Genomic DNA, 16,163 nt, shown 5'->3' on the forward strand with positions numbered 1-16,163 from the left:
TTCCTTTCCGGAACAAGGAACAAAGCAACAACAATGGCGAATGTCTGCTAGAACAAATGGACCTAGATGACCAGATGATGTTTAATTATACTGAAAAATTGATCAAGAAGCCGGCGGCGTAGGTGATATGTGGAACCAAGGGGTGTTATGGAGGTGGTCCTGGATGTGTTGGTAGGCGGCAGCGTGGACAGGTGGGAGGCAGTGGACAGAACAGGCGGCTGGCTTGGTGGCAGGAATGACGTAGGAGAGGAACACAGAGGAGCACTGACAACGAGGAGACACAAGAGTTAACAAGGGAAGCGAGGAACAGTATAGCTTACTTGACATAAGGTGGGCCGTGGTACCGCTAGGAGAGGCTGCAATACTTGGGCGAGGAGTTCCAGGAACAGGCAGGCTTATATACACCGGTGGTGATGAGGCTGATTGAAGACAGGTGCTGAAAACAGAGAGGGGTTGGGGGTGAGAGAGGACACAAAGCGCTCCCTGCTCCAATAATGGAACTGCAGGGCAGAATATGACAGTACCCCCCTCTCAACGGACGCCTCCCGGCATCCTGCCAGGCTTCCCCGGGTGAGCCGCGTAGAAGTCCTCCAAAAGAGTAGGATCGAGGATGAGCTTCCGGAAAATCCAGGAATCCCGTACCCTTCCCAGTCGACAAGGTACTGGAACCCCCTCCCACTAGGCCTCACGTCGAGGATGCGCGACACCGTGAAGGCCGGATGGTCGTCAATAACCCAAGGGGGGTGGAGGGGGTTCGGCTGGAGGGCTTAGGGCGCAGGTGGAGAGAGATTTCAGCAAAGAGGCGTGGAACGTGGGATGAATTTTCAGAGACTGTGGAAGCTTCAATTGGACGGAAGTGGGATTGATGATCTTGGTAATGGGGAAGGGACCAATGAAACGCGGAGTGAATTTCCGGGACTCTGTCTAAAGCGGGAGGTCAGTAAGAAGAAAGCCAGACAGATTGGCCCAACTTGTATTGGGGCGTCGGGGAGCGATGACGTTCCGCAAGGTGTTTATTGCGTGCGGCGGACCAGGTCAACTGCCGCTCGGACGTCTTTCCACACGGCCTGGATTCTCCGAAGATGATCCTTGACGGAGGGGACTGCCACTGCCTGCTCCTGTTCTATGAATAATGGGGGTTGGTAACCATAGCAAGCCACGAATGGGGACATACCGGTAGCGGAACTGGCGAGGGAGTTGTGGGCGTACTCAATCCATGGGAGGAATGAGGTCCAGGATAGGGGGGTTGCGTGCGGCAACACCACAGAGGGCAGATTCAAGGGATTGGTTTGCCTGCTCCGTCTGGCCGTTGGTCTGCGGATGATATCCTGATGACAAGCTGGCTGCTGCGCCCGCCACCCAAGAAACTGAGCGACGAGATCCCAGAGCAATGCATGTCTGCTAACTCAGCGGTACTTAAATTTGGTGTCGTAAACAAATACTTCATATTTAAAACAACATGTGAAAGACAACACTCTGTGGTGTGCCAATTCTGCAGTCATCAACCCATTGAAACAGCCGGAACAAAGCTGAACTTTAGCCAGCATCTCGAAAGAAACCACAAGTTAGTTTTAATTATTCATGCTGTAATTTGAGTGAGACACAACTTATTTATAGGAATATGGTAATATTTTGTTAAGGCCAGTCTGACCAGCTTCCTCTGCCTCATTTCCTGCACTTATTCATCTAATTGTTTTGTCAAACTGTCTCATTTTTCGGCATCCGAGGGCAGCTGTTCTCCTTAAAACATCGCCAATATGTCTGCCATATCCCTAACCCCAGATCACCCTCCCTCTTCTTTTGTGTTGACTCAGACCAGGTGTTGTTCACCCCTGAGCAATGCAAGCCAAACACACTACATTTTCTGACAAGTAGCAACAAAGTACAGTAATAAACTGAAAGCGCAAAGAACTAGAAATACTAAGGGGTTGTTTGCATAAAACCAGTGTTGCTTTGGTCGCTCGTTTACAAGACTACTGCGTTGTCTGAAAACAAATATTTTCTAATACACGTAGTGTAGGTCTCCTTTCAGTGTTCAGTCTGGGTTTCTCTACAGTCGCTACTGTATGAATGGACTTCCATCATAAACAAAGGACCTTCTGTATGCAGTTGAAGTGTATTCAAAAGACAATTCTTTTCAAAGTTACATCGCTATCTACTAGCCTGGCATGCATATTACGGTATTTTTGCAGGTCTGTATGACCATTTACTGTTTTGACGTTGTTACCATCTGTTATTGCAACTTTGCAAAAACACACTCTTATTACCCTAAATCAAACCATTCCTTTGAGGATAATCTGTGTGCTGATCAAGAGGTGTTTAAAACTCCTCTCAGGCAGATTACATCTTTCAAGTGACTCACTTTTAAGTGCAAATGATACTATATTCTTGTTGTGCACATGCTGAGCAGACTACGAAAGTAGTAGTGATTTGTTTACAAGAAAAAATCAAATGTGATGTCAGTCTAGTAACATACACTGAGCAAAGCCACTCAGGCTCAGTGGAAGGAATCTATCCACTGTAAACACACACAGGCGATTGGGTGGTGTGAGAGTCCGCCTCCTCCAGACCCCAGGTGCTATAAAGGCACCCGTCGGAGCCTCCAGGGACTGAGGGGAATGTCATTGCCAAATAAACCCTCACACTTAAGACAAAGGCCTAAATGCCATCACGGCAAACAAATCTGGCCCATGTTTTCACATGATGGTCGATTTCTCTGAAAAGTACCTGGAAAGGTAAGAACGAGGAATGTGTGTGTGTGCGTGTGTGCGTGTGTGTGTGTGTGTGTGTGTGTGTGTGCACTGGCATCCTGCAGGAATTCTTAGCTTGGCGAGAAGATATGTGACCCCGCCGTGGATCTCATTTAACAATCTCAGCCAGGGAGAGGGAGACTTCCCCAATGAGGCCCAAGTGCCTTCCCAGCTATTCTGTGCAGGAAGCCACTTTGACTTCTAACTGGAGACCTTTTTATTAGTATCATCATACCAACCTGGATTTTAAGAATAGGGCATGCACGTGGTGTGTGTCGAGGAGGCGAAGGAAATAGAGCTTCTCCTTTTAGGTGTCAATCGAGGGAAAAGCGTGCAGCACGTGGCTGTGCTGGTATATTTATGGATACAATTAAGGACAATTCCCCTTTTTACCGTTCTTCTAGGAATATTGCAGTGACCTTCTTTCCACCATAATTAGATTTCCATGCCTCCGTTTACACTTTCTGCAGTGCTTTTCTACTGCCTTTGGCTGCAGACCGCAAAGAACAGGACAAACTACGCTCATTAAAGTGTCACTGACCCATTACACTGGCACAAAGACAAAAATGGACATGATTTGAGCACGGCGTCATGTTGTCAAGCCTTCTGTAAATAAAGGCCATGTTTACATGACAACAACCTAGTAACAACTGGAAGTTTTGATGTGCAAAAGGCTTCATGATGTAGTACAAATTCCAGGCCAGTAGTTGGTGTGCAGCACACATTTCGATAATCGGGCAGGATTTGAGGATTTTTTTTCACAATCTGCTCAGTAAACAGTCGGGGTCCGACAATCATAAATGTTTAACCTTCGATATTTCCCGGCACCACGCTGCCTCGCACAGGTCAGTCTTGGTTCTACGATAGACATCTAGTTTGGGGGAGGCGAGTCAAAATTGTCGGTGGGGATATGTTTATGTGCGTATGTCTATATTGGTCTTCTCAAGTACACCACACACTATCACAGCACTACGCACACGCAATGAATTTATCCTCGTAATAACTGGGGTCTCGCATTAGATTAGATTCAAAATCAATATGTGTGTACGCCGCTTTATCCAAAATCGTACAGTGAAACTTCTAAGGTCGAACATACTATAATTAATTTTCTGGTTTTGAAACAATTGTTCACATCGGAAATAATAGAATATCTCTATCATAAAGCTTTAATAACTGTGACACAAGTGTAAAAATAATTGAACTACTGTAAAACAACAATACAGTCTACCTTAACATTGGTAACAAATAACATGTAAAGGTGCTACTGGAGTCTTTAAGTTGCCGATATGCGTCACTTTGCATGACTTTCTTATATTTTTATTCTACTCTTAGCAGTCATTTTGAAAATATCACCAAAGAAGCCAAAGTATAAGCAAAACATGTTTAATATTGTCACCAAACCAAACTGTGATACCTTGAGGTGATGAGTGAGCCTTGATTTTTTTTTTTTGCGGCTTTGAGGCATATTTTCCCAAAAGAAGTTGTCGAACTCCAAGTGATACGACTTTAGGAGGTTCCACTAAATTTTTAAAAGCGTTTCCCGCTGCAACACATGTCATGTACGAGATGCCATAAAAGCATAAACAAACGTGCGATCCATACCAGAAAAAAAGCTGCCACAACTATGTGGTCAGTCATTGTTGTTTATGCCTACATTGAACACTGCTATTGTCCTCCATTTCTTAGCATTTATACAGAAACTACAACATTGTGGTTTTGAAAAACTTCCACTTTGAGACTTGCTTTCAAAGGTGATGTTGTCATATCAACAAATGGACAAAAACGACGGAAAGTTTCAATCTGGTTTTAGGTCAAAACAGTGTCGTGTAAACAAAGGCACTCTGACATTCCTCATTTTAGACCTCACCCCAGTGTAACACCATCATCTGCAGCATGCCTGCAGCCTGTCCCAGGGAAAGCGGCCTACTTTGCACACTGCCATTATCGCAACTAATGTGAGTCGCGCAAGTAGGGAATACAGAGGGCCCCAGCCGTCAGATAATTGTCGAAGCCCGCTCAGACCCTAAACCCCACATTCCAGTGTCACGACACGGACGGGAGTTTGGAAAATACAATCTGGGAGGCCAGCGGGGGTTGAAATATCAGGATGTGCTAATGTCATCATCGCTATCAGATCATGGTCCAGTCGTAAAGCAGATTACGCTAATGGCAGGGGTGTTGTTTGAAATCAGACGACGATTCAGCTATTTTAGGTGACCCAGCTGGAAAGATGATGAAAAATTGAAATGCTTGAATGCAAGGTTATGGGAAACTGGGGATTTGGGGAAGCGCCATTAGTGAATTGTCAGTAGGCAGTAAAAGCTCTCGAACAACTACTCGATAGCTGTGCTGTTGTGATTTTTAATTATCGCATGCGTCATTGCAGGTTGCAGTCCAACTAAGGAAAGGCTTTACAATAGAGGAATGACTGCAAGTATGCCCTGAAATGTAAAGTTTCCAGAACTTTACTGTTATCACAGTCAACTGTTTGCTAAGAGAACAATTAAGAAAAAGTCAGTTTGCCAATTCTATTCTGTTTAAAATATTAGGGTTAAAGGCATAAGGCTCTTGTACTCATTGATTACCATTGACGCTTTTTTTTAGTTTGGCATTGACTACATTGCAACTGGACTGTTCCAGCCCTGAAAATGAAATGACCTGGATGAATAAGAATGTTTGCAGGCACGAGTCTAATAATTATCCCATTCAGTAGTGTAGATCCAAACTTTTTCTGTGTCCAGAAAAATTGAAGGATACACGGCAGCTTTGTGCCAAATGGCCTATTTTGGAACACTAACCTCTTTTACACTGGTGTCTAAAGTAGGGTGTGTGTGTTTGTATATCTTCTTCTTCTTCTTCTTCTACTTCTACCCGGTCGTCTGGATGCTCTCACCTTTTAAAAATTGGTTTGTGCGCTGTGCAGCTGTTTGTTTTAAAGCACGGACGGGGCACGGTGGGGAAAGGGTGGACGAAGTAGTGGAAGTCGACCCGCGAATTTGCAGTCTTCCAACGTAGTATCAGCTGTGTACCAGTGTGTAAAGGTCACGACCAGAGTGTGAAGTTAAACACTTTAGAGCCGTTGCCCACACTCCTCTGTTTTAAAAGTAGTTGTCGATGTTCCAGAGGCTAGCATTGACGTGGCAACTCCTCTAATTATCTGGATTCCCAAAGCCACAATGGCTGTGCGAATGCACACTTCAAACACAGAAATTTCCCACTTAGGTTTCTGTCTGAAGGGGCCAGGGAATAAATGCAGGCTTTACTGTTACGTCTATGAGGCGCCGATTTGCCCAAGATGTTACATAGTGGTGGGGAATAAAACTCAAATTGTGCAATATCTGTTAACAGCCACACGATGGCAGGACAATGGCACGCTTTGCTTCCCTCAAACGTCAGGACATCGTCTTCACATTATTACCACATTGGCACCCTGAAGCAGAAGAAATCCTCTTTTGTCAGGCCAACACAATATTTTCCAGGCAAGGTAGAGCGACTTAAGTAATTTTAGTGAAACCTCCCACCACAAACACAGAGCCTGTACTTGTGTTATGAGTTGGTTTAACAGCAAGAGGTTTTATTATTGGGGTAAGAGTATATGCCTCAGGCTGACAAGTACGAGTTGTTCAAATCAGAGTGCCCCGTTGTTTCCCCAAGAGAGAAAGAGCCAAAGCCTGCATTTCACATCTGCTTTAAGGCTGATTCATGCAGCACCATGACAACCTTTTCTATCAACCGATGAGTCATCGCTCTGTGTGTGTGCGTGCCATTGCTGCCGTATCGACATTGAGGTGTTGCTTTAAAATAGGAGGAACAGGAGAGGGAATTGATTGTGAAATCGGATTTAAGACAAAGTTGAGGCCTCTCTCTTTTTTCCCCCCTCAGAATTAAAAATAAAGTTACATTGATGCAATATACAGAAATGCAGAAGACCATCATTAGAATGTTAATGCATATACCACAGTTAGGTCTCGGTTAACGTCGTTCCCAACAGACGACATTTGGAGGTTTACGAACAACGTGCGGTGTAGGAATACATCGTCACATGACTCAAGAAGGCACTATCTGTTTCCACCATACTTACTTCCTTGTTTTATATTTATGGCTTAGAATTGTTTTACTGACAAATCTTTGTTTAATTATGATGATGAATTATACTACTGTATTAGTGTACGTTATGATCGTAGGGAAGTAAACCGAGGACCCAACTGCCATTGAAGTGGAAAAAAGATGGAAAGCGATTGCGCCAACTACTGGCCTGGGATGCACAATTGCATATTACATCGTTTTCTTGCACTATTGTACGAACGTCGATTGTTTTGTCATTGTCTGTATGTGTGTCTTCAAAATCACAGCATTACTGCACGAAATCATACAATTCCTTTAATTAAACTAAAAACTAGGGACATCTTACAGTGATGAGGACTCTTTACATGCAAGATTTTTTTCATACTACTATTTACTGTAATTGCTGTGTTAGCAAAAGTTAGTGATTGACTGCAGTATGTTACAAATGCCGTACAAATTTGTGTTGCGTCGCTGCAACTGAAACCGTACTCAAAATTTACAGTATACCGAAGAACCTGTGTATTTAAGTGGAAACCGTAATTTGTAACCTGTTCACAGGCCTGTTTCTTGTCCTGCCCAAGTTGGAAAACAGTTGCATTTTCCATGTATCCCACACGTGCTGATAATGTAAGATGCTATCACACCGGATTACCATTCAGACTCATAGTCATAACAATGTAGATGTGTATTTCTGAATGCCAAGCACCCATTAGTGGAAGTCCTGTTCCTTAATTCAGTCTCGGTGCCTCCCACCCCCACAATCCCTAGGGAGGTGGATGGTGGTTTAGATCGGTCCCTGGTAGAGGGACAGTTGGCAGCCACGCGTCCGGGTTGGACTATTACCAGGACTGCCAACTCACAGTGGAAATCAAAAGCAGGGACTCAGGAAATGGGTGTTGAGTGAGGTCACATCCCAATTACAGCGCATGTGCTTCAGGTCGGGAAAAGCCAGGACATGCACCGTGGGATTAGGAGAATGTGCACATTTCCATCAGAGGCCTCTGGGAGTGTGATGAGCATGCCTCTCGCTCTTTCTCTCTCTCTCTCTCTCTGTCTGTGGAATGGGTGTGTGTTCAAGGTGGGGGAGGGGGGGGGGTTTAAGCAGGTATGGTGGGTGGTCAGGAGAATTTTTGAGATGCAGCGGATGAAGTCGGGGGGGTCACCACGGCCTTGGCCCCAGTGGTCAGCTCCCTCTCAGCATCCCCACCGGGCACACAGAAGAATGGCATGATCAAACCAGAGGAGTGAGGATTGAATCTCTCTCCTCCTCCTTCAACACTTTGGCTTAGTCCCTGCCGAGGAACCTGCCAGTGGCACAGCTACAGGAGAGAGTTTTTTTTTTTTTTGGGTTAGATAAACCACCGACATGAGAGGCTAACAGCAAGTGACAACACGCCTTTTCGGAATATCCTGTTTTATCATTCCTGCGCAACTGCCTGAAGACTTAAAATGTATGCATGCCTTTATTTTCTTTATCGTTTCCCACTGTGTGTGGCTTACATTTCACACGGACTGGATTTACAACACTGGACATTGGATTGTACTAGGACTTTGGTTTTTGGGAATCGTCTGATTCTTCTTTTCTTCCCCTTGCAGGGCCAAAGACATGAAGAACCGCTTGGCTTTCCTACGGCGGAGGAACGAATCTCCGGGAAGCAACCCAGCCGGAAAGTTGGACAAAACCATGAAGTCAGTCAAGTAAGTGTGTGTGAGCGTGTAAACCACCTTTCCGGGTCTAGACTTGAGTCCTGATGACCTGACGGCCGTCTCGGAAAGACAGAAGTACGAAGTTGAATGGGTGGGAATTTGAATTTTCTGGCTTTGTTTTAATTTTTAAGTCTACTTTAACTAACGCATGAATACATTGTTATGCATCACACAAAATTTGGCTTGTAAGGACGTTTGGACTAGGGGGGTGCAGGTTTAATTCCCAACTTGCAGTCCCCTCATTTTGACACTATAAATTTCTTCTCATGAGATGATTAAGAGATTCCATTCATTGTATTTATGTAATTAGTAAACCTCAAAAAAGTAATGTACCTTAAATGGTACATTGGGACAGTTGGGTCAGTCTATATTATTTATTACCTGACCGAGACTGGTAATAAAATGAATGTAAGAGTCCATATTGGCTGCATGTGTAACTTAAAAAAAATTAAAAAATAAAAATAATAATAATAATGAATCCATGAAGAAATATTTAACTAAAAATGACATTTTAATAATAATTTCAATTTTAAAAAGTAATTTAATAGATTTGATCCCTAATCATAACTTTTACTCCCCATGTGTTGCTTATTAAGCACATTCAACTCGGGGCCTAAAAAGTCCGTCTGTCAAACTAAAAAGGTGTCGGCAGAACAGTGATACATGACATTTTCCAAAATCAAAACCTTCATTTTCCTTAAACATGACCCTTAATCTTCTATCCGGTGTTGAGAAGTCTTAAAAATGTCCCTTAGGATTGTGTTGAACCAGGTAGTTTACATATTTATTGTACATAAACATTCCAAAATCCCGTCTGTTTTAATAAGCCATTAACTTATCGGGATGGTTGTTCAATTAAAGTATCACATTGCTCCAGACACAAGTAGCATGTAAATAACTCGTCATTATAAGACAGACTGTCTGCTGAGTTCAAAGATAAGCTGCATGCCTCCTTATGCAGTGAAGAGAGCATGAAAGCTGGTGTCTGGTGGTGATGGTGGCTGCAGACAGACTCTGTAGAGGGAGGAGGCTACTCAAACCAAAACACACATCCATTGGCTAGTTGAAGCCCCTCCTATCCCGCCTTGCGACTTCCATTCACTGGGTTTATAAAAGCCTCCCCCCTGGCGGACTCGAGCAGACGGACACATGGCTCGAGCTGTTTTCGCCACTCACAAGCCTGAAACCAGCGAGCGGGAGCATTAAGACACAGACTAGGGTGACAAGGAAGAAAGGAAGGAAGCAGTGTTTTGGCTCAGTCGTGTGGCACAGTGCTTCTGGCGAATGGGTCACACCATGAGAAACCTGGCAGAGATGGGCTTACTCAAGAACCGCTCTGCTTTTATCTGCAGGCCCACCCCGGAGGATGCGCTCAAGTGGGGGGACTCCCTTGACAAGCTGCTGGCACACAAATGTAAGTGACTTCAATTTATTTCTCTTGAACTCTACTGTCTCTTCATGCATGTGATTGGTTACAGTGGGAGGACATGCGCTACATTCTTGGGGGAGCACGCATCATCAACACAAACACATGGACACAGTCATTGGCCTGCAAATTAATCCCGGATGCACCACAAAGAAACACATTGTGACTCTTATTCATATTCCCCTACCACCACATCCTTCAGTGCTGATCAAAGTAGAGCAGCTGACGTAAAGCCAGAGCTACATCTGTTCCTCGTTCCGCATGTAGATTCCTCTCTTCCGCGGAGTGAGGTAAGACTCCAGCCTGCCGTTAATCCCGATTATCAGCCATGCCGCTTGAACCATGGGAACGGGAAGGTGCCAACGGGGAGGTGTGGGGAGATTCGGCTTCCGGCCATTCTCTCTCTGAGATGCCGTTTTCCTACAAATCATTAACTCTGCTGCGAAAAATTCATCAGCTACATAGGCTCCAGTCCCGTTGCTCTAGAACCCCCATGATTTTGTACAAGGTATCGTATTGCTGGGGGGGTAGTGTTAGTGCAAATACTCAAGAATCAAGCGTGCTGTTCAATTGCCAGGTCTGTAAGGTCTAAGGGAGTGGAGGACAGTGCTTCTTTTTGGGCTAAGAGGTTTTAATACAAAAGCATCAAGTGCAAGAACTGTTCTGCAAGACCCAGGACCAGGTCCGAACAGCGTTGAAGACTTTGCAGCATCTGGGGTCTTACTTTGTGTTTTATTGCATAAAATATGCAAAATCAAGAATCTATTTTTCCAATCTCCAAAACCCAATATGCGATCCTTAGGGTCTAACAGTGTTGGAAGATTGTGCAGCTTTTGGGCTGTCACTTTTTGGGTTAGGGATTTGCCAAAAACACAGCGGGTACTACCATTCACCAAGAAAAGTATCAGGTCCTAAACACTAAAGACATATTTTCTCACTTTAGGTATTTAAGTGCAAAACAATGGGGAGAGATTTGTCTGAAAATGATTTACACTTGTTTTTCAGATGCACAAATATATCTACGTTTTATGTGTTTTTAATGTTGTGTGTGCATTTAACATGACCTATCATTTGTAAATATTAAATTCTTGGTCCGTTGGTCCGTCTGTGGATCAGCGAGCACGCGCATTTATATTTGAAAAAAACGTAATGCATTTTTCAAGATATTCACATACTCGCACACATATTGAGAATATTCATACGTGTGGGAAGGCCCTCCCTCCATCCATTAGGTGGCAGTGTTGCTGTCTCTGTTGCCAGCATAGACTATAAAATAGATGATTGAGAGCGAGCCACTGTTATTATTTAAACACTGTAATAATAAGATGTTTTTTTAATCTTGGTCACAGATGAGGAAGGCGGTTTCTTTTTATTTTTACTTTTACTAATGACGGTGCTGCCGGTTGTCCATCTTGTTCGGCCATGGTCGGTTTACTGGGGATTACAGCAGGCTCGGCCCATAGACCGTTGGATTCCCATACTTGCAGTCAAGTCATCAACGGAGACAGCAACACTGTCACCTAGCGGAGGGAGGGACGGGACTCGACTTGTGGGTGTGTGAATATCTTGAAAACTGCGTTACGTTTGTCTCAGAAATAAACACGCGTGCCCGCTGATCCACAAACGCACCTTCAACAATTCACAAGCAAAATTGAATATTTACAAATGATAAGTCATGATAAATGCACACAAAACATTTTTAAAAAACATGTAAATTGCACATATATTTGTGAATTTGAAAAAGGTGTGTAAATCGCGGATATAGTTGTGGATTTGAAAAATGTGTGTAAATCGCAAATACATTTGTGGATCTGAAAAACACGTAAATCACGGATATATTTGTGGGTCTGAAAAACACGTGTAGGACATATCTGTGTAAATCATTTTGAGGCAAATCTCTCTCCTTACAAAACAACATGTAAAATTACAAAGCGGTAGTACCTCTCCAGTGCCAGGTCTATAGGGTCAAACATTCTGTGTAGATTTCAGTTTTGCGTTTAGGGATTTTATTGCCAAAAAAGTGGAAAATCCTCAAGTAGTAGTAGTACCGTTGTGTAAGACCCACTACCATTTCTTAACAGTGTTGAGGAAGTTACTAGGTCTGCAGTTTGGAACACTTCTTTCTTTGTTTCCTTTGGGTCTCCTGCTTTATTACAACCACATGACTTAAAATGGCAGATCTATTTTGGGGTTCACCAATTCTAAGGAATGTTGCCATGGTGCCCAGTCAACGCTCCCTTTTGTTTATCCTCATCATCATTGTCCCTCTCTCCCTCTCCCTGCTCTCCTTCAGATGGTCTGGCAGCCTTCAGAGCATTCTTGCGCACCGAGTTCAGCGAGGAGAATCTGGAATTTTGGCTGGCGTGCGAGGAGTACAAAAAGATTAAGTCGCAGTCCAAGATGGCCTCAAAAGCAAAGAAGATCTTTGCAGAATACATCGCCATCCAGTCTTGTAAAGAGGTGAGGAAGAAGATTGAAGCCTGTATCCACCTTCATTTTTTATCTTCTCTATATTAACGTGCCATTTCTTCCGATCTAGGTGAACCTGGACTCGTACACTCGGGATCACACAAAGGACAACCTGCAGAATGTGACGCGCTCCTGCTTTGAGCTGGCGCAAAGGCGGATATATGGGCTAATGGAGAAAGACTCATACCCTCGCTTCCTGCGCTCAGAACTCTACTTGGACTTGATCAACCAAAAAAAGGCCAGCTCCACTTCGACGTCCTCTTCATCATAAGAGGCTAAAAGGTTCTCCCCAGAGGAGAGAGCGTGTTTGGGATGCCAAGTTTCTTCCTCTCTCTTGCCTTTTTATTTTTTAATGTTTTGTCTGTCATCCTGTTTGCTATAACTTCTCATTTGTTTTTAGTGGTTGCAGGAAAGCTAATGGCACTGCAAAGGAATGTAGTTTACTCATGGAGCAGATGGACTGTTTGCTAAAAATATGAAATGAGAAAGCCTCTAATTGAGAGCAGAAGCTGGGTGCTTGTCAGATCACTGTCTTTGTAAGAAATGTTTTGGTCCAGTTGAACTGAAAAATTAGGACAGGGTTCGGAAAAAGCCCAGACACAAAGACAGTCCGGTACTGTTTGTCAGTCTTTTTATTTTCATGTACCTTTTGTTTCCTCAACAACGTCCATGGTGAAACCACTTCCGAACTGTTGGCACGACAAAAGCGGCCCGTCTTCGTTTCCTCAATGTCTAGAAGAGATCTGTAGCTCTGCTTCACAATCATCTACGCCCCTTCTGAAAGACTGTGACAAAGATGGACAAAGAATACACATGCATGGACTTATTTAAGACTTGAAAAGTCGTATTGACGGCAAGAAAAAAAGGACTCGCAGCGAGAGAAGTCCAACAGCATTTTCCTTCAAACACATAAACGTAGCTGATAAACGAGGAAGCATCTCTCAGGACATGGTTTCAGTTTTTCCGACCGCCGTTTTTGTTTCCAGGCTTCCCAACTTGCACTCTCTTACTTATACTGAGCAATACACAACATGTCGCTTGGAATACTTTTCACTTCGCCTATTTATTTAGAGTAAAAGGATTACAGGCTGGACACCTCCAGAAGCACTCGGCTCAAAGCTTTCCTCTTAACCACCAAACAGGTCCAATGCTGTCCTGAATCTAAGTGCAATATTTTTACTTTTAATGTTTTATTATTATTATTATTATTGGTTTTGTGTGTTTATTTAGATTTTTTTCTTTCTTTTTTTTCTTTTTTTTTTTAGGCGGGGCGGTCAAGCGTCTTTAGCTCTCTATTAACTTTATTTGTTAGGAAAGGAAAGTTAGAGCTCTAAGTTTGACTTAACAGCGAAACTTTCAACAAACCTATAAGTAGTTTCATGGATTTAAAGCGAGAAATTATTTTAACTGTGCGTTTGCCCCCCGGCAGCGGGCCGCCGGGAACATTATGGTTGTGCATATAATTCTTTAAGAAACTATGTGATAAAAGAAGCAAAAAAATTAAGCGACTGTATGTTCCCACTGGCTGTGAAGGTGGGATTCAGCTGTATTTATGTAAATATAAGAGACTCCAAAACTATAAGATGACGTAATGTTGACGAATAACAAAATAGGTGACGAGCAAGAACAGGGCACTATTGTGGCTCTTTTTCTCTCTCTCTCTCTCTCTCTCTCTCTCTCTCTCTCTCTCATGGTCATACATAATAACAGTGTTTGTTAGGAGTTTTCTGAATGCATTTGATCATTTTCACTGTTTACAAGTCAAAATGCATCTCCTGTGATAGCAAGTAAAAACAGTACATTGCATCTGGTGTCAATGCTAATGATAAATAAAACGATCAGCTGAACAAGTCAACCTGTGTTTTCCCTGGACTATTGTTTGTTTTTATGATGAGTGTCCTCTAACATCACAAACATGCAACAACAAAAACAACAGTAGCGTAGCTCGTAAAGTCAGGTTAATAAGATAAAAAACTAAAAAAAAAAAAACTTATTATCATTTAACTGCCTAAAGGCTGTGGATCTAGCGAGCTTAACGTTCTAACTATATCTCTACTGTCCTACCACATTTGTATTTGATAATATGTCAAAACATACCTCTGATCACTTAGCCATCTCGCGCTTTTTTTTTTTTCTGGGTAGTTAGCCATTTTAGCGATGACATGAGTTAGCATAGCTAGCTGCTAAATTCTCATAAATCAAATGTTGCTATGAAATATTGTATGTTAATGTGGAGTTTTTGTCTATCAAACTATTATATTATTTAATAGATATATATTTTGATTGTATATTATATTTATTCCATTTTATTACATATTTTAATGCCCTTTCAGTAAGAATTTAGCAAATTGAATATCATGATATATTTTGTTTGTATGTTTTGTTTTAGGTCATGACGGGGACTTTTCTAATAGCAATTTGAACTTTCATTGTGTGCAACACGATGTGTAGATCGCTTTCCCACGACGTCGGACACCTCTGGACACACCTGCAGCCATCATATTGGAGGTCGACACATTGCTGTGGTTTGGTGCTTTTTGTGTGTGTGAAAAGAGAAATTTGATTATTAGCCAATATCAAATAATGGTGATTTTACTCTACAGTGTTCAACTTCAACAACACAGATAGGAGGGACGAAGTGTAATTTTGAAACAGGGTGAGAAGACACAAAACTTGTTGAAGAAAGGACTTTCTTGAGTCTCCTCCCTTAAATGAGACAATACACACACAGCTCCTGGTGTATCATGGTAAAATGGTTGAAAGAAGAATGAGAATAACTGTGTTGATGACTTAAATGTTCTCCAAGTCACCTAGTAAGCATGTGGAGTTCCGTGAGGATATGAATGAGTTTAAAACAATGCAATCAGACAGATAAACAGCAGTGAAAGCGTATCCTCTATGTCAGACGTAGCGCATGAAGCCAGTTACAATATCGCTTCAAACGTCCTTCCTTAGTCTTGCATCATCTTGAAATCAATAGGATTGCAATCATGTTATCTTGCCCCCCAGGATCCACTACTTACGGCGTATCATAATCACCACCAGATTAATGTTTGCTGCCCTGCCAGGGCACCTGTTCATGGTGACTAATTAAAATTTTACACAGGTGAAAGCGTGACAACTTAGGCATAGCGGATAAGGCAGCTGAACTGTGGGCGTAACTCGCTTGCTTTACATTGCATTGTGAACTTTTTAGCCCTCATCTTTGCACTTTTACGAGATTGAAATATTTAAAACATAAGTGATAGTAACGGATTCCGGTTTTACAGGTAAAACAAACAGGATTCGGTCAACTAGTTTTCTGTTTCAAGCTTTTGGTATCCTCCAGATCTTGACCTCTAACCTGGCGGACAAACAAATACCGATCACGTGATCGAAATCTATCTATACTTATTCAGGATGTCCCTGGATCCTTGAAAATGTGATTTACCAAAATTGATGCCTTAATTATGCTTACAAATGGTGCGCAATCTTAAAATCAGCACTTTAATGGCCTTAAAAATGCCACAGGCACTATAAACAACATTTTTATATTTTCTTTGGAGATCTTTGTACAGAGGCAGCACGGTAGGCGACTGGTTAGCACATCTGCCTCACAGTTCTGAGGACCTGGGTTCAAATCCCGTCCCCCGCCTGTGTGGAGTTTGCATGTTCTCCCCGTGCCTGCGTGGGTTTTCTACGGGTACTCCAGTTTCCTCCCACATCCCCAAAACATGCACGGTAGGTTGATTGAAGACTTTAAATTG

The 16,163-nt window shown here is 42.9% G+C and overlaps 1 protein-coding gene across 13 annotated transcripts in view; it reads left to right on the forward strand.

The window, feature by feature from the left end:
* The window catches only part of rgs3a (regulator of G protein signaling 3a), a 138,303-nt gene extending 124,041 nt beyond the window's left edge, over positions 1-14,262 (forward strand). For 11 of the 13 annotated variants that reach the window (XM_061699184.1, XM_061699183.1, XM_061699182.1 and 8 more), the window contains 4 exons: positions 8,412-8,513; positions 9,875-9,936; positions 12,242-12,408; positions 12,488-14,262. In XM_061699184.1, coding sequence (XP_061555168.1) covers positions 8,412-8,513; positions 9,875-9,936; positions 12,242-12,408; positions 12,488-12,688 — 532 coding nt within the window. In that variant the 3' untranslated portion in view covers positions 12,689-14,262. Of the gene's footprint in view, positions 1-7,999; positions 8,267-8,411; positions 8,514-9,874; positions 9,937-12,241; positions 12,409-12,487 lie in introns of those variants that run through there. The other 2 variants (XM_061699192.1, XM_061699185.1) reach the window with 2 other exon arrangements.
* The last annotated feature ends 1,901 nt before the right edge of the window (positions 14,263-16,163 follow it).

Source organism: Phycodurus eques, chromosome 15 (assembly GCF_024500275.1).
Source record: "Phycodurus eques isolate BA_2022a chromosome 15, UOR_Pequ_1.1, whole genome shotgun sequence".
NCBI lineage: Eukaryota > Metazoa > Chordata > Actinopteri > Syngnathiformes > Syngnathidae > Phycodurus > Phycodurus eques.